We start from the raw sequence: 19,158 nt of genomic DNA, 5'->3' as shown, positions 1-19,158 counted from the left end.
AGACTTTGGACATGGGAACTAAGCTCACCTCCTCCAAGAAGGCTTCCCTGATAGCACCCAGGTCCCCTTTTGGCTTGGGTATCCTGTCCATGTACTTTCACTGCACCGTATCCATTCCCCTGATACCACCTTTTGAATGTTTATTGTGTTGTCCTCTCACTGCCACCCCCCCCCCAATATATAGGCAACTGGGTGTCCCTTAAGGAGGAGGGGTCACATCTTACTTTTTGCATCCCCAGTGCCAGAAACATGCCTGATATATGGCATGTGGTTAATGTTGACTGGCTCTGTGAATGGGAAGATGGTAATTGCAAGTTTTTTTTCTATCTTAATAAAAGTTGCCTTTATTCCCCACATTATATTAAGTTTTAAAATAAGTAACCAAGGGTATATTTTCTTGTTTCTTGAAATGTAAACATATTAAAACATATATTAATAGCATTTTAGATAAGGGTGCATATGAAAAATCTAGAAGGACACACACCAAATTGTGGGCAGTGTTTAAGTGTTAAGATTTGAAATGATGCTGACTTTCCTATATGTATTGCTGTGTTGTTTGCTATTTTACTATGGATGTGCTATTACCGTGATAAGAAAATATGAAGTTTTTTGTATCTTAAAAAGGAAAATTTGGCCAGTTTCATAAGCCACAATCATAGGACATAACTTTATGAAACATCATCTTTACCATCTAAACACAATGGTGACAGTGATTTGACATTTTGGCTTTAAATAACTGACCAAGCTTGGTAGCATTTAATGGAATTACATGAGTTTCTACTTCCCTTACTCATGTCTGTCTTTATAACATTCAGAAGATACCCAAGCATTTTATTTGCAAATACTCTAAATCATGTGACATTACCTCTTTTGCTCTCTCTTTTTGATCCTTTCCTTTAATTCTCCCTACTAATACTTGGATTGTGTGTTAGAACCCCGGTCTTTGTAAAACCAGGCTCAACCTCTTGCAAATAGATAAGGCAGCGCTAAGTAATCATTTCTGTGTGTGCATATGTGTGTATGTGTCTTTCTTTTTCATTATAAATCTCCTGTCTCATTTGGCTCTGCGTCAGAGAAGTATCAGTTTTCACTGATATTTTTGCTCTGCATCTTCTGCCTGCCCCTCTTTCTACATTTTGTTGGGCTGAGCACAAGGTTGGAAAGCCCTAGACAATGTTATTGAAGTCACACTTTCGTTTCTTTTTCCCAAAGGAATAATCACAGATTGTAAAATGTGCCTCTGAAGAACAGGTTAGGAAACTCTCTATATTGTATTCTTTTCTGTCTGCAGCTGAATTCTTGCTGTCAAGATGGGAAAACAGAACAGCAAGCTGCGCCCAGAGGTCATGCAAGACTTGTTGGAAAGCACAGACTTCACGGAGCACGAGATCCAGGAATGGTACAAAGGCTTCTTGAGAGACTGCCCCAGCGGACACTTGTCAATGGAGGAGTTTAAGAAAATTTACGGGAACTTTTTCCCTTACGGGGATGCTTCCAAGTTTGCAGAGCACGTCTTTCGCACCTTCGATGCCAACGGAGATGGGACGATAGACTTTAGAGAATTCATCATAGCCCTGAGTGTAACGTCAAGGGGGAAGCTGGAGCAGAAGCTGAAATGGGCCTTCAGCATGTATGACCTAGACGGAAATGGCTACATCAGCAAGGCAGAGATGCTGGAGATTGTGCAGGTATGTAGCCCCTGCCCCTTCCTGCGAGTCCCAGGAAGCACTGGAACACCCACAGTATGGCTTAGTGGAGAGATTGCAAGCTGGTGGCCTGTCTGGGCATTAATTTGGGCTAGCCAGGGTCTTTGAAAATGTGGAACCCATGTATGAAACAGGGAGATTACACATAGCGATGAGATTGGTTAGCATCTCTTGGGAACTCAGGAGCTCTGCTGACACCAGACCCACATTCTTGCCTGGACTAGGTCACCAGCGGCGTTGCGGTGACTCTCCCCTACTGAGGGACACGCGCTGCTCAGGCGGTCATGCTCACGGGGGCCACCCCATCCACTCACTGCAATGGCCTGCTTGGACCCAGCAGAGTAACGTTTGTGACCAAACTCTGACCTGGGTTCAAAGCCTACCTCTTTCAGTCACTATGTCTGTGACTTTAACCAAGTTAGTTCACCTCAGTAAGCCTCAGTGTCCTTATCTGTAAAATGGAACCACAACAGTGCCCACTGCTGTGGGATTATTTTTAGATTGATTCTCCTTGTTCAGTGCTTAGCATAGTGCCAGTTATATATATATATATATATGTGCACAGTCACTCACTCGTGTCCGACCCTTTGTGACCCCCTGGACTATAGCCCACCAGGCTCCTCTGTCCACAGGATTTCCCAGGCAGAATTACTGGAGTGGGTTGCCGTTTCCTTCTCCAAATATATATATACATACATATAACTCATTGTCATTATCAGCATTAATTTCCAACTTCATTAGGCTTTTTTTCTTGGTCACAAGGCATAGCTTGGGGGATCTTAGTTCCCTGACCAGGGATCAAACCTGAGCCCCTGCAGTGAAAGTGCCAAGTCCTAACCTCTGGACTATCACGGCATTCCCTAGACTGTTGAATAAAAGTAGGGATCTCTAGTCTAGTTTCTGTCTCATTAGAGATATGAACAGTGCAGAATCAAGGCCTCCATCACTTTAATAGGAAGTACTCCATTTTATTTCCCCAAATCACTCACCCAGAGTGAATTTCCTCAAAGAACAGGAAGAGGGGCCCTCGCGTTGGCCACATTTTCCTGTGGGCTCCCAGCAAGCTTCGCGGAGGAGGAAAGGCTGCAGTCATGGCAACGACAGCTTCGTCAGCAGAGGGCGGGCCCGGGGACCAGCCTCAGGGGACTGAAACACAGCCCGCGGGGGAGTCAGAAGGGTCTGGGGGCGTAGAAACACGTAGGCAGGCGAGCAGCCCCAGGGAGGGTGCACCATCTTGGCAGGTGTGGGACACAGGAAGGAAGTATCTGGCAGCAAATAGCAGGTACAAGAAAGTGGTTATCTGGCTTCCCGGAAGGCTCATCTCGGAGGCTTCATCCAGGACAGGCTGGGTTCAGAGGCAGAGCTGTGGCCCCCGGGAGACGTAGTGGGGTGCTGGAACGCTGGCAGAGGGTGTAATACAAAGGGACAGGAGACAGAACTCGGATACGGGTAAGCAGGGGATGAGGGTGGAGGTGTGTGACACCTCCTTTGAAGGATCCATGGAGAACCCGGTTACAGGAGCTGAGGGCTGAGCCTGGGGGAGAGCAGCACGACGCACCTGCTGCTGAGCCTGTGGCGAGGCCGGGGCCTGCTCCCGGGAGTGGGACTGAGACCCCGGGCAGTCAGAGCGACAGCTACCCACGTCGCGGGAAAACAGAAGGATCTCCCAGGTCCTTCTGCCTGGGCCTCCGGTGCTCTCCCTGGCCCCCACACAGTAACTATCTGAATACATGGTGTAGAATGAATGCCCCAGACAAGAATCGTAAAACAAAGATAAAGGACTTCTCCCTTCCCCCAAGGATAAATACATGAAAAATATAACGTCTACTATAAAAATATAGGGCTTCCCTGGTGGCCCAGACAGTAGAGTCTGCCTTCAATGCAGGAGACCTGGGTTCAATCCCTAGCTAGGGAAGATCGCCTGGAGAAGGGAATGGCAACCCACTCCAATATTCTTGCCTGGAGAATTCCATGCACAGAGGAGCCTGCCTGGCTATATACAGTCCATGGGGTCACAAAGAGTCAGACATGACTGAGCGACCAACACACACACACACACACATAAACATACAGGGAGTATAGAAGAAAAGAAAAGAAAAAGAAAAATTCTCCGTAACCCCACTTCACCTACAAAAGGAATCATTGCTAATAATTTTCTAATATTAGCAATTACCTGGTCCTATTTCCATATATTTAAAAATATCTAATTGATTTCATAATGCATGTGAAATCCTGTACCTTGCCATTTTTCATTTAACATAATCAAAACATAAGCATTTCTCATACTACTGAAACTTTCAACACAAACATTTTAATGGCTGCATAATATTCATACAACATATCATAATATACCTAATTTTCCCTTATTGGATATTTAAGTTGTATCCAGTCTTTGTTATACATAACACTATAACTTTAAAAATGAAATAACAAATACGTGATACTTATGCATGAAGCTTTTTCTATATTTAGGATTATTTCCTAAGAATGGATTCCCAGAAGTACAATTACTGGGCCAAAGGGAATAAGCATTTCTTTCTAAGACTCTTGAGATAGTCTGCCAAATTGTTTTTCCAAATGTACCTCTGAAGTGAGTGGAGGGTGCCCCCTGTCTTTGCACCTCTCCAATTGTTCTGAGCCTTTGCTACTTAAACAAAACTTCAAAGTTAAAATGTGATTTTTAATTTTAATTTGAGCTTCCCAGGTGACTCAGTGTTAAAGAAGCCGTGTGCCAGGGCAGGAGAAGCAGGTTCAACCCCTGGGTCTAGGAGATCCCCTAGTGAAGGAAATGGCTATCCACTGCAGTATTCTTGCCTGGAAAATTCCATGAACAGAGAAGCCTGGTGGACTGCTGTCCATGGAGTCGCAAAGAGTCAGACATGACTGATTGAATGAGCGTGCAATTTTAATTAGCTTTCTTTGTCTCTCCTTTTTACCTAGGAGTGTGCCGCTCTGCCCTCGTTCCCTGCCTCCCTGCAGTGAATGGGATGGGTACCTTCTTTTTGTAGAGAATTGCTTCCTGATTGAGATCTAAGGAAAAAAAATTTTCCATCAACCATCATGTTTTTGCCTGCTTAACACTTTTCTCCTGGCTGAAATGGTGTGGTGGCCAGTACTGAAGATGTCGATTCCCAGTCAGGGAGGACGGTCCCCATTATGTGGGTTTACAGAAATCAAGAATTATTCACCAACTCCTTCCACACCTGTGGTAAAACACCTACTAAGTAGCTGGCACCGGGAAAAAATAATATGAGGAGGAAAATAGACACTCTCCCTGTGCTATCGAATCCACTTTGCAAGGGAGGGTGGAACGTTGCCGAAAAGGTACCAAAGGTGCTGGGAGACGCTTGATGAGCCCTTGCTGGCTCTGTGTTCAGAAAGTGATCACAAAAATGAAGGGGCATTCCCCCTAACAAGGTACTTTCTCTACTATAAAGCAGCTTCATCCACTCACAGGCCCACAGTAAGTTTGCAGGTCATAATTGGAAGGACACAGATTCTTTAATAAAGTTTTCATACTTAGGGTTCTTCAGTTCAGTCCAGTTCAGTCGCTCAGTCATGTCCGACTCTTTGCAACCCCATGGACTGCAGCACGCCAGGCCTCCCTGTCCATCACAGACTCCCAGAATCCACTCAAACTCGTGTCCATCGAGTCAGTGATGCCATCCAACCATCTCATCCTCTGTCATCCCCTTCTCCTCCTGCCCCCAATTCCTCCCAGCATCAGGGTCTTTTCCAGTAAGTCAACTCTTCGCATGAAGTGGCCAAAGTATTGGAGGTTCAGCTTCAGCATCAGTCCTTCCAATGAACAACCAGGACTGATCTCCTTTAGGATGGACTGGTTGGATCTCCTTGCAGTCCAAGGGACTCTCAAGAGTCTTCTCCAACATCACAGTTCAAAAGCATCAATTTTTCGGCGCTCAGCTTTCTTCACAGTCCAACTCTCACATCCATACATGACCACTGGAAAAACCATAGCCTTGACTACATGGACCTTTGTTGGCAAAGTAATGTCTCTGCTTTTTAATATGCTATCTAGGTTGGTCATAACTTTCCTTTCAAGGAGTAAGCATCTTTTAATTTCATGGCTGCAATCACCATCTGCAGTGATTTTGGAGCCCAAAAAAATAAAGACTGACACTGCTTCCACTGTTTCCCCATCTAATTCCCATGAAGTGATGGGACCGGATGCCATGATCTTAGTTTTCTGAATGTTGAGCTTTAAGCCAACTTTTTCACTCTCCTCTTTCACTTTCATCAAGAGGCTTTTTAGTTCCTCTTCACTTTCTGCCATCAGCAGCCTGCACATGGAAGGTTCAAATTTCCAGAACTGTTTTCCATAGTAATGCACCCTGATGATTAATATTCATGACTGTGGAGAGGAAACCTTGCAGCACCCTGAGGCACCATCCAAATTGTCAGTGAGATTAAATTAAATTTAAAACCATTTTCCTATTAAGGGCTATTTTATCCCATTCTGCTGCATTGCAAACTGATCATTCTTGTATTCTATCTTATTCTTATGCTAATCCCCTAGTTTTCATTGTTTCTGGATGAATTGGAATTTGCTGTAGGATATTACTAAACTCCCCACTCTCCTTTCCTTTCTCTACCCCTTCTTCTGTGAAAGTCTACACTCCAGGCCTTGTCATCATCCCAAGAAGCCCTGTGGGGATGCTCATTATTTGGTTCTAGTTGGTCCGCACCATTTAGGAAAATGCATGTTTGCAGATGCTACAGTTGCTTTAGGTATCCTTTCAGTTCAGTCCACTCTCTTAGTCATGTTCGACTCTTTGCAACCCCACGGACTGCAGCATGCCAGGCCTCCCTGTCCATCACCAACTCCCAGAGCTTACTCAAACTCGTGTCCATCGCATCAGTGATGCCATCCAACCATCTTATTCTCTGTCATCCCCTTCTCCTCCCACCTTCAACTTTCCCAGCATCAGGGTCTTTTCCAATGAGTCACTTCTTCGCATCAGGTAGCCAAAGTACTGGAGTTTCAGCTTCAGCATCAGTCCTTCCAATGAATATTCAGGACTGATTTCCTTTAGGATGGACTGGTTGGATCTCCTTGTAGTCCAAGGGACTCTCAAGAGTCTTCTCCAACACCACAGTTCAAAGCATCAACTCTTCAGCACTCAGCTTTCTTTATAGCCCAACTCTCACATTCATACATGACTACTGGAAAAACCATAGCTTTGACTAGATGGACCTTTGTTGGTAAAGTAATGTCTCTGCTCTTTAGTATGCTGTCTAGGTTGATCATAGCTTTTCTTCCAAGGAACAAGCGTCTTTTAATTTCATGGCTGCAGTCACCATCTGCAGTGATTTTGGAGCCCCCCAAAATAAAGTCTGTCACTGTTTCCACTGTTTCCCATCTATTTGTCATGAAATGATGGGACTGGATGCCATAATCTTGGTTTTCATCAAGAGGCTCTTTAGTTCTTCTTTGCTCTCCATCATAAGGATGGTGTCATCTGTGTTTCTGAGGTTATTGATATTTATCCTGGCAATCTTGATTACAGCTTATGCTTTATCCAACCCAGCATTTCTCATGATGTACTCTGCATATAAGTTAAGTAAGCAAGGTGACAATATACAGCCTTGACATACTCCTTTCCCTATTTGGAACCAGTCTGTTGTTCCATGTCCAGTTCTAACTGTTGCTTCTTGACCTGCATACAGATTTCTAAGGAGGCAGGTCAGGTGGTCTGATAATCTCATCTCTTTAAGAATTTTCCACAGTTTGTTGTGATCCACACAGTCAAAGGCTTTGACATAGTCAAATAAAGCAAAAGTAGATGTTTTTCTGGAACTCTCTCACTTTTTTGATGATCCAGCAGATGTTGGCAATTTGATCTCTGGTTCCTCTGCCTTTTCTAAATCCAGCTTGAACATCTGGAAGTTCACATTTCACATACTGTAGGTATCCTTTAGGGGTCCCGGAAAATATCTATTTGGAAGTGATGAGACGAAGGCAAGCTGTGGGCCAGCAGAATCATACAGAAATTAAGGCTGTATTTGTTCAAGTAAGTGAAACTGCAGCTCAGCTACAAGTGTTAGCCCATAAATTCCTGACTGAATTTTTGTCCCTCCAAGACTCAAAAATTCAAGCCATTTAAGGGAAGCCCCAATGGCTCAATGGTAAAGAATCTGCCTGTCAATGCAGAAGACATGGGCTCCACCCCTGGGTCAGAAAGATCCCCTGGAGAAGGAAATGGTAACCTATTCCAGTATTCTTGCCTGGGAAATCCCATGGACAAAGGAACCTAGTAGGTTCTAGTCCAAGGGGACGCAAAAAGTTGGACATGACTTAGCAGCTAAACCACAGCAATGTAAAATGCAAATTCATGATGTTCACCTTCAAATACTAATAGTTAGTCAGGGTGAAGATTGGTGTCCAAACAAGTTTATAATAGGCTTGTCAATTAATGAGGGTAGTTGTTTTTCAGTCACCAAGTCATGTCCAGTTCTTTTTGACCCCATGGACTGCAGCACACCAGTCTTCCTTGTCCCTCACTATCTCCTGGAGTTCATGTCCATTGAATCGGTGATGCCATCCAACCATCTCATCCTCTGCTGCACTCTTCTCCTTCTGCCTTCAGTCTTTCCCAGCATCAGGGTTTTTTCCAACGACCTTTTCTTTTGCATCAGGTAGCCAAAGTATTGAAGCTTCAGCATCAGTCCTTCCAATGATTATTCAGGGTAGATTTCCTTTAAGATTGACTGGTTTGACCTCCTTGCTGTCCAAGCGAATGGAGATTGGGATCCCATAAATTTTCTAGTTTTTCTTCCCTAATGTTCTCCATGGTTTAACTTTGGTTAAACTGGAGGTTTGATTAAACTGGAGGTCAGAGATCTGAAATCAGTTTCACTGGGCTAAACTCAAGGTGTAGGACAACTTGCATTCTGTCTGGAGGTTTTGGAAGAAAGTCTGTTCCCTTGCCTTTCTTATTTTCTGAAACATTCCTTGACTTGTAGCCCTTTATACGTATCTTCAAAGCCAGCAGCAATGGATTGAGTTCTTCTCATGTTGCCATTCCTCTGGGTATCTCGTTCTGCTTCTCCCTTCCACTCATAATTCAGAATAATCTACGCCCCCCCCCCCCCCCCGCCCCAGCTCAAGTTCCTTTTATTCTGGAAGGTAACGTATCTACAGGTTTCGGGGATTGAGACAAGAAAATATCTGAGGGGGCTGTTATTCAGTCTACTGCATATGTCCAAATGCAGTTATGTTCCTTTTTCCAAAAAAAGTAATTTTGTGCTATATCAACATCTCGGCAAAAAAGCAAAAGCCATATACAGATTTATTTTTAGAATCTTACATAAACATTTTCATGTTTTTTTTTTTTTTAAGTGACAAACTTAGGGACATGATTTAGACCCAATATTTTATTATTGCATCAAAACCGTCTCTCATGAGTCTTAAGCCAGATCACAGTTCTGAAGTTTCCCCCTGTGACAGCAGATCCTCTCCTCAGGGGGGCGCTGGTGTCAGCTCATCGCTGCAAGGAGAAGCCTTCCTGCCTCATGTATTTCTCTGTCCTTGAGCCCAGCCAGAGGCAGGTCTGAACACCTACACCCAGCCCAGCACAGGCTGTGTTTGAGGAAGCGGCCAGGGAGCATGTGAGGATTATTGCCAGTTGACATGAATGCTCAGATGCTTTCTGGATCTTGGGGGTGAAGGAACTTGAACTTAGGGATTCATCGGCAGGACCACAGCCCTCCCTGGGTGTAGGGGAGAACTCAGGAAGAACAGGGAGTGAAACTGACCCCCTTCTGTTCTCAGAAAGTAACTAGGACCCTTGAAGGAACCCATTCAATCCAAATTCAAACGAATCCAATAACTACAGGACTGTCATTGGGTAGGAGTACACAGCTGTGTTTCTTTACTCTTTATTTGAATGAAAATCACAAGCTTAGACAAAAATTGATCACCTGTATCCCAAATAAAGATGAAGGAAGGGAAGAATTGGCATGTGAGAGTCGGTGTCTTGGGCAAGGTGGGTCAGTATCATCTTGCCTCTCTTTTTTTTTTTTCTATCTCCTTTTCCTTCTTTTCCTCAGGTAAGTTATATAACCTTTCTGTACATTGTTCTCATGATGTGTGAACTGGAACTAATCATAGCACCCGCCTCAAGAGTAATCGTAAGGGTTAAACGGTTCTGACAAGTAGAGTACCTAGAATAGTGCCTCTCTTAGGGTTGTTGTTGCTGATCAGCCGCTCAGTCGTATCCAACTCTTTGTGACCCCATGGACTGCAGCACACCAGGCTTCCCTGTCTCTCCCCACCTCCTGGAGTTTGCCTAAGTTCATGTCCATTGAATCAGAGATGCCATCCAACTATCTCATCCTCTGTTGTCCTCTTCTCCTTCAGCCTTCAATCTTTCCCAGCATAGGGTCTTTTCCAATGAGTCAGCTGTTTGCATCAGGTGACCAAAGTATTGGAGCTTCAGCTTCAGCATCAGTCCTTCCAAAGAGCATTCAGGGCTGATTTCCTTAAGGATTGACTGGTTTGATCTCCTTGCTATTCAGGGAATTTCAAGAGTCTTCTCCAACACCACAGTTCGAAAGCATCAATTCTTCGGTTCTCTGCTTTAGTTGGGTATGTTCACAAACCCAACTAAACCTCTGAATGGTGGAACCCACAGAAGAGATGTGCTTATACGGATAGCTTTAGGAGTACTCAGGCTGCTTCAGCTGTTGTCTTTCCCACCAAACACCAGCCCAGCTGGGAAGAAACTAAAATTTCTGGGCTGCCCTGATGCTTATGGGATTTAAGTAACAGTAAGAGCTACCTTTCCAGGAGACAGTGTGGTTGGCACCAGGAATTCCCCAAATCTCAGCTGTTGCCCTGAGTCCATGGGTGCACCTCATGCATTCAGACTATTGGGGCACAGATAGTCTGGATTTGTTCTCGAGTTCCAACTAGAGGCTTTCCCAGAGGAATAAAGAGGCTAACACCATGTTACCCTTAGCAGTTCTTGGGGAACTCACTTTAATGACCAGGTTGAAATAATTTCTAGTTAGCATATTCATTCCTTGGATGGTAATGATTGCTTTACACTACTTGGTGTTCAAATACGTGTTGTCATAGAATCAGACTCTCCCTCCTAGTTGTGATTCAACGTTGACTGGCTCTTTTGATGAAGGCGAGTGAGCTTCATAACACCCTAGTCTACAGCTTCACATCTTTTGAATGGATGAAGACTAAGGGAAGGAAGAGGGCTTATGCTGGCAGTCTATCCCAGAAGAGTGCACTGTTTTCTTTCTTTCCGCAACATGGGCATTTTTTTTTTCCTGATGCACTCATCAGAATAAGTTATATGTTTCTATGCAGCAATGAGATGAAGAGGAAGGGAGATTGTGGTGTTGGTCATACAAAGGGTTGCTGTCCCCAAACACCAAACAGACTCACAAATTAATCTGACCTAGTCTCAAGAGCACCAACTGTGACCAGTTCAGACAAACCAGATCGTGCATATTTGTGTCACAATAGATCTAAATCAGGGCCAGAAAGATTTGGTTACTTTTTTTCTAGAACCACTTCCTGAGTAGTTATTTTTCTCCCAAAGATCTTTCTAAATTTGTGTGATAGACACTATGTCACTTGTAATATGTGCCTTGAAGACCTGAAACACTGTTCTTTTCTGATTGTGAAAAAGAAAAAAAATGGAAGTGGGGGTGGTAGTGAGAGCTTCTAGTCCATCTTGACATGGCCCTTGGGGATTCAGCTCCAAACTCTTGCCTCAACTACAAGTGTGGACCACAGATGTTACACTGAATTCAACTTCAGTTTCTTTCCTGGAGAAAATTCTTTAAAGCATTTGTCCAGGCTAATGACTTTCTCTAAGAACTAACCCTAGTGTTTGTTTACCAGTTATATTTGGCTTATCCCTTTCTTATTAGGGGATTAATCATATCATGACAAGCCACATTATAGTTTAAGAGTTGAAGTTATACATCTGGCAAGACAAATGAATGCCTACTACCCAAAGGCCCCCTCTGGGCTGTGCCCTCCAGGTCTCCTTTGTGGACTCCGCTTCCTTCTCCTGTTCCCTAAACAAGGATATTCCCAAGCAGAGTTCCAGCCTTAGCCCTCTTTTTCTTTTTTAGGCACCCCCCCGCTTCTGGAATGTCTCATCTTCTCAGTGCTTGTTATGGACCAAGCATTGTGTTAAGTATTTTTCCTGTGTTAGTTTCCTGGGGTTACTGTAACAAATTACCATAAACTGGGCAGTTTCAAACAACAAAACATTTATTCTATCATAGTTCCAGAGGTCAGAAGTGCAACATTAAGGCATGGGCAAGGTTGGTTCCTTCCAGATACTCCTGGCGGGAGGGCAGGGGATCTGCTCCAAGCCTCTCTGCTAGCTTCTGGCGGTGGCTGGCGATCCTTGGTGTTTTGGAGTTGTGTTCCTCTCATCATCACATGACATTTTCCCTGTGTGTCTGTGTATAAATTTCTTCTTCCTATAAGGATACATCATTGGATTGGGGCCCACCCTCATCCAGTAGAATCTCATTTTAACTTGATTACATCTACAAAGGCCCTATTTCCAAATAAAGTCACATTTACAGGTTTTGAGTGGACGTAAATTTTTGTAGGACATTGATCCACCTGGTACCTGTATTACCTCATTTAATCCTCACAATAACCTTCTTAGCCCCATTTTATGGATGAAGAAACAGTGTCCTTCCAGGCTTTCACCTCTACTATGTCCAGCTGTTAATGGACATCTCTCTCCACTAAGACATTGCAGTGGTACCTTACAATCAAACATTCCAGAAACAATCTTGTATCATCCCCCAAAATATGAAGTCCTAAAGTGCGGCAGCTCCAGAATGTCTTTTTAGGGGAGTAAATGGGATCTTTGGAAGGGGTTGTTTGAAGCAGCCTTTGCAGAGCATTTAATGTAAGACTGAAACAAGTAGTAACTGCCCGGATCTAAAAATGATGGGTACCACCATTGACTTGAAACAAGACAGTGGTGGGAGGAATGGGCAAGAATGATAAATTAAGAAAAATATTAAGGAAGCAGGTGTGATAGGTCTAGTTGGCCACATGCATGTGGAGACACATGGTAGAGAGGTATTAAAGATGTCTTTGAGTTGATTACAGAATAGTGGATGGTAGGACTGTTTACCAAGAAACAAACGTGTGGTGGCAGGGGGACTGGGTAGTAATGAGTTTCAAGTATTAGTGAAATCTTATGTGAAAACTAACATAAGAATGGAGCTGCTTTGGTGGAAAGAAGGGGTAGGGCCCTTATTCTCCCCTGATCCCCTCCCTGTCTGTGAAAGGCAGGGAGCACTTTGGGAAACATTATGGATATACTGACTTTCTTGTATTCTTCTAGCTCTAAACAAGAAAACGCTGATGCTGTTCTAGATACATAGATATCGATACCATTTTAAGCGCTTTCACAAGAAAGATCCTCCTGGCCTCTTTCTACCCTCCTTTCCTGCCATGAGGTGTCCTTCTAAGGAGGGTGCTCTTCTTTACCGATAATCTAGAAACAGCCCTGTACCACTTAACTTCTTTTGCCCTTGGTGGGTTGTTGTGGGGCTTGGGTGTCCTGTTAGAAAACCCTATGTCTTCTGATGAAAAGTCAGCCTGGTTTCCTTCAGAGAGAGGAGTGAACTTTAGCTCCTGGAATCGTGCCTGCCCTCAGTTAATTCCACAACCTTTATCAGTTCAGACTTGAGTCCTTCCTTTCCAACATTCTGAGAGGTGGTTCATTCAGAGGGAAAAAGAAAAAAACAAAAAACATAGGCCCTGAGGAAGCTGGTAAGACCCCGAGCCTCAGGTTGTGCTGTCCTGAGTCTGCCTAGGGCCAAGCCAGAGCTGGGTTCCTGGGTGTCCCAAACTTTGTATTTACACAGAGACAAGAATAGGGCTCTTCAAGTTTAATTAAAAACAGGATGTCCCTGCTGGGCCTCTCACTGACATTGCTAAAAATAAAGTAGGGAAATAGCCTGGCCTCTTCATGGTTTAATCCCATTAAATTGGCGGGGTGGTGTGGGGAGTGGTGAACAGAAACTGGAGCTAATAAGACACGATTTGTTTCAAAGTGCTCTCTGGGCTGTGCCTTCTCTCCCTGCTCCTTGGAGTCCTACATCCAACACAGTCAATGCTGACTTGTTGAGACCATGGAAGAACACTTACCCTAATCCCACTGAGGTTTCGCAGGGATGTCACCCACTCACTCACTCACAAGACCCCTGGGACTTTCACCTCGTCTCTTTGTCCCCTGCTCTAGTACACCCACGTTCATAGACCTGGTATTCTGAATAACCTGTTGATCCTTTTCTGTGAGTTGATGCACACACAAAAAAATGCCGGGGGCGGGGGGGGGGGGGTGCAGAAATCTAGTCTGAACACAATGAAAGAGCCATTCAGCCCCTCTGTACATTCAGACGTTATAATTCTTTTTGCTTATGGGTTCTTCTTCGTACTAACTGCATCCTCATTTCTTGGCCCCAATCCTACTTCTTTAGACTGACAGCTAAAGACTAAACTATTGAAGACTTTCTGTTGGGTACAAGAACCTTTATTTCAAACACATAGTCATCTGTTAGCTTGGTTCTTCATTCACTTGTTCAACCAGAGTACTAAGAGAATGATCTCTAGATTATCATACCATTGACTTCCCTTCGGGATCCCAAGAAGGAGAATTTCATTAGCCTCAAGTCTTAGAGGCTGAGAGCTCCAAGGAGTATTCCAAACCAGTGGGTTTTCATTGCTACTATGGGACCTTACTGAGGCCCAAACAGACCAGGGGAAGGAACAACGCAGCCCCAAAGAAGGTTAATTAGGAAGGTTAATTAAGAAGGAAGCATCCTTAAGGCTTCTATTAATACTCACTGGAAGGACTGATGGTGAAACTGAAGCTCCCATACTTTGGCCACCTGAAGCAAAGAGCTGCCTCATTGGGAAAGACCCTGATGCTGGGAAAAATTGAGGGCAGGAGGAGAAGGGGACAACAGAGGAGGAAATGGTTGGATGGCATCATTGACTCAGTGGACAGGAGTTTGAGAAAACTCTGGGAGATAGTGAAGTACAGGGAAGCCTGGCATGCTGCAGTCCATGGAATTGTAAAGAGCTGAACACAACTGAGTCCCTGTGGGGTGGGATCATCAGCCCAAGAGTCGGCACACTGGGTATGACATTTTTCATTCCTGTTTTAGCAACTGAGATTGTAATATTTATCACCATTTCTCCAGAATATTTCAGAGACTTGAGGCAGGTTGACCTGAACAAGACTAAAGCAGCGAGGCTTAGCCTTTATCTCTTTCTACGACCCGTTTTGTTTCCACATTTTCCCTTTGGAGACTACTGTCCCTCAGCTGCCTTCCTTTCTCTCCTCCCTCTGTATTCCAAGTTCCAGAACTTTCCAGATTTCTAACCACCCCTCCCCCCCACCCTCTGGAAAAATCTACTTTTTCTAAAACTCCTTCCCAGGGCCAAAGTTCCCAGAGTGAATCTGAGTAGCAAAACCATGGTCTGGGGATAAAAACAATGACTTTAAATTATTCTTCCAAAATAAAAACATCTGATAGCTGAGGTCTTCCAGGCCCTGAGCATCTGGGGTTGGGGGTGGGGCCACAGGTGGTAGGGGAGATAGTTTCAGTACTGCTCAAAAACCTTTTCAGTTTTTCAGGATTTCAGTCAAAAACTCTTTTGATCATCAGATTTCAGACATACTCAGTTTATCTCAAGCAGAGATTGTACACTTATTCAGTTGCTAAGTCGTGTGCCTCTTCACAAACCCATGAACTGCAGCCCACCAGGCTTTCCCATTCTTTACTATCTCCCGGAGCTTGCATAAACTTGTGTCCATTGAGTCAGTGATGCCATCCAACCATCTCATGCTTTGTCTTCCCCTTCTCCTCTTGCCTTCAATCTTTCCCAGCATCAGGGTCTTTTCCAATGACTTGGCTCTTCTGAACAGACGGCCAAAGTATTAACTCTTCAGCTTCAGTATTAGATCGCCCAGTGAATATTCAGGGTTGATGTCCTTTAGGATTTACTGTTTTGATCTCCTTGCAGTCCAAGGGACTCTCAAGAGTCTTCTCCAGCACCACAATTCGAAAGCATCAATTCTTCGGGGCTCAGACTTCTTTAAGGTCCAGCCTTCTTTACTTTTATTGTGCACTTATTTCATCCAGTACTCAAGTGGCAGATGGTCCCCATCCTGGGGGATAACTGACAGTGTGCTGACAAGGAATGCAAGACGATTGCCACACACAAGTGGAGAGGGCATTGGGATGGACTGGTAATGTCTGGAGGAGGGCAGGCCCTTCCAAACAGTGTTTATCATCCTCAAGGGACCCAGGGAGTAGACTCTGACCTGTCTCTCTGGCCTGAGGAATGTCATCTACAGCCTGAGAGTGGGAACCCCAAAATCAGCAGCAGCATCACACAGGATCCCTGTTAGAAATGTAGAATCTTATGACCTCCATTTCCCAACCCACCCTACTCAATCAGCTTCTGCCTTCTCGTAAGATTCCCAGGGGGTTCATATGCACAATAAGATTAGAGACATGGAGTAAGGGGTGGGTCTGGTGGATCTTCTGGTCAGCTGTCCTTCCTGAAGGGCCTTACCGCTGGACAAGCTCTGCCGGCCTGGCTGCTCTCACAGCCACGGCACGTCTGTTTTCTGCAACAAGCGAGAAGCAAGAACAGAGCCTGCTCTCTGTGCGAAGGGAATGCCTTCCCTTCACCCCTGCATTTGGGAGGTTTAATAACAGGGCCATTGTGTACAAAACCAAACCCTGTCTCTGTCTCCCCACCGTGTTACTTCTTGTCCCCAGGCGATCTATAAGATGGTTTCCTCTGTAATGAAAATGCCTGAAGATGAGTCGACCCCAGAGAAGAGGACAGAAAAGATCTTCCGCCAGATGGACACCAATAGAGATGGTAGGAGGCCACGGCCACTTTGCTTGATTTTGCTCAGAGTGGGGACTGCTGGAGGGTCTCGAGCATCCGGGCATGGAAATGCCACTCGAGGACAATTTATTGGCCATAGGATCTGGCTCAGGGTCCTTTGTGAAAATGGCTCTTGCTACATACTCCCTGCATGGGGAGGACGGAGGAGGACCTGAGTGGTTGGCAGTAGGTTGGCTCCTGCAGGCTAGCTAATCAGAAAGTGGGAAGGGGCTTGGTATCCACTTAGACTCTAGAAGCTTCCCTCCCAGCAGCCCAGGGGTTCCCTGCACATGCTCCAAAGTGTAGGGTTTCCCAGAACCGAGTGGGGCCCCTCAGCTTTTGAGGGGTTAGGTAGAAAGCAGATTCCACCCCAAGGGAGCCACCCACAATTCAAACCCAACAAGGGAGTGCAAAGCAAACCGAAAGGAGAGATGGATTTCAAACTCAAAAACAGGGGACTTTTAGATGTTGCATTGCTAGCTAGAATAGAGGTAAAATTAAATTTGATTTTTGGATATATAACAAGTGATTTTTTAGTATAAGTAGGCCCTATACAATATTTGAAACATACTAAAAAATTATTGTTTATTTGAAATTGAAAGCTAACTGGGCTTCATGTATTTTATTTGCCAATTCTGGCAACCCTGTGTGTGTGTATCTGTGTGAATTGCTCAGTCTTGTCCGACTCATAGCAACCCCATGGATGGTAGCCCATCTGGCTCCTCTGTCCATGGAGTTCTCCAGGCAAGAATACTGGAATGGGTAGCCATTCCCTTCTCCAGGGGATCTTCCCAACTCAGGGTTTGAACCCAGGTCTCCTGCATTGCAGGCAGATTCTTTACCATCTGAGCCACCAGGGAAGCCCCTCTGACAACCCTACTTAGATGTAATATCTGAGTTTAAAGTTTTGACACAGACCCTGGCCCATAAAAGGCCCTGAGTCATCCATAGCTGTCATTTCCTGAGTGATCTATAGCAAGTCATCTGTTATTCCTGGCTTGCCTGTTCTGCTGGGCATCCCAGCAATTCTTGTCAAATATATGAGCAAAGTTACTCATATAGCCCTGACGAAGGCTTTGTGTCAGAGCAAGCCTCAATTTCTATACCTGTGCCCTCTGGGGCCCCGGCGGCCTGAGAATCGGGGTTTGCAGGGTACAAGCCAATCTGTTATTTGCTTGTTCCTTCACAAAGGTGCCATTACATCCTGTTTCTTTGTGTCTTGATTCACAGTGAACAGTTTGTCTTGCAAAGACTAAACAAACAGGATTCTTTTAATAGGATAGTAAAGGCCCTGACATTAAACTGCACATTTTCATGACAAAAACCACTACAATATTGTAAGCAATTAGCCTCCAACTAATAAAAATAAATGAAAAAAATAAATAAATAAACTGCACATTTTCCTGCTGTTCCAGGAGAGCACAGGGGGGCTTGTGTCCTGACTGTGACCGGCCTCCTCTTTAGAATAGGGGTGAAGGATGGGAGATCCAGACACGCAAGATCAAACCCTCCCTGCCAGAAATGAGAGCTTCGGCCAGGGGACTTGGCCACAGTGGGCTCACAGAGCCCCGACAGGGTCTGCATTTCTCAAATGCATCTCGTTGCTAAAAGCCCTGTGTCTCCTAATGGAAAGCCTTGAGTAAGAAAAAGATGGGGAGGGGAAGTTAGAGCCATACAGGGAGGCCTTTATGACCCCTCCCCTCTGCAGGGGGTCAGACTCTGCCCAACCTGGAGACTTGGTGCTTCTGCTCTGGGCTTCTAGATCCAAAGGCTGGAGCCCGGGGCCAGAGGCCTCATCTGGAGTCTCCTGTGGTTAGACTCCTCCTGAAGAAGTTCTCTGCATCTAACACCGGGCCTGTAACTTGAAAAGTCTGACCCCCAGCAGTTAGCTCCGAAGCCAATTCGGAAGCACGCAGGTTACTGGAGGAAGCAAGACTTCTTCGCTGAATGTAGGCTTCGCTCCGCCCCCACCCCCAGCCCCAGAAATGGGGGAAGAGCTTTGCCTTCCCTCTGACAGTATGAGGAAACTTCTGGAAGGGAACTTAATACGTACTGTAGCCTAGGTAGAAAGGAAAAGGACCTGGAGTAGGAGTGGAATCTCAGACAGCCAGTCTCCGTCCCGCAGTCCATCCGGGTAGAAGAGCCCTGACTGAGGGGTCCTCTCTCTGCTTCCGAATCCCCTCACCCCGGGTGGGAAGGGCAGCCCTCCTCACAGCTTGTCCAAAAGAAGTGGCCCTCCCCCCAGGTCCCTTCCTAGGTGTACCCGGCTGACCCGAAGGAGCCCCGAGGGCCCGGTACCCCGCGGGATGTATAGCAGGAACCCGGCTCACTCTCTGAAAGGCGCGAGCGCCATCTCTTCCGTGGACAGGTGGCCTGCAGCCGGAAGGGCCAGGAGGGCAGGGACCACGTGGGGGACACCCAGCAGCCGCCCACCCCACCGCCTCCGGAGCCAGGGCCGGGCACACAGGGAGCTCTCAGTAAGCCCCGTCCCGGGCTGTGCGACGCTGAACGAACGAC

The 19,158-nt window shown here is 45.4% G+C and overlaps 1 protein-coding gene across 3 annotated transcripts in view; it reads left to right on the top strand.

Moving 5' to 3' along the window:
• Nucleotides 1-19,158, top strand: part of NCALD (neurocalcin delta) — a 436,233-nt gene that overhangs the window by 414,274 nt on the left and 2,801 nt on the right. For all 3 annotated transcript variants that reach the window (XM_065903347.1, XM_065903348.1, XM_065903346.1), the window contains 2 exons: nucleotides 1,292-1,688; nucleotides 16,527-16,632. In XM_065903347.1, coding sequence (XP_065759419.1) covers nucleotides 1,311-1,688; nucleotides 16,527-16,632 — 484 coding nt within the window. In that variant the 5' untranslated portion in view covers nucleotides 1,292-1,310. The remainder of the gene's footprint in view (nucleotides 1-1,291; nucleotides 1,689-16,526; nucleotides 16,633-19,158) is intronic.

The sequence above is a fragment of the Muntiacus reevesi genome, chromosome 12, assembly GCF_963930625.1.
Source record: "Muntiacus reevesi chromosome 12, mMunRee1.1, whole genome shotgun sequence".
Classification (NCBI taxonomy): domain Eukaryota; kingdom Metazoa; phylum Chordata; class Mammalia; order Artiodactyla; family Cervidae; genus Muntiacus; species Muntiacus reevesi.
Note: the sequence above shows the minus strand (reverse complement) of the source record. Positions and strands in the feature narration are given on the sequence as shown.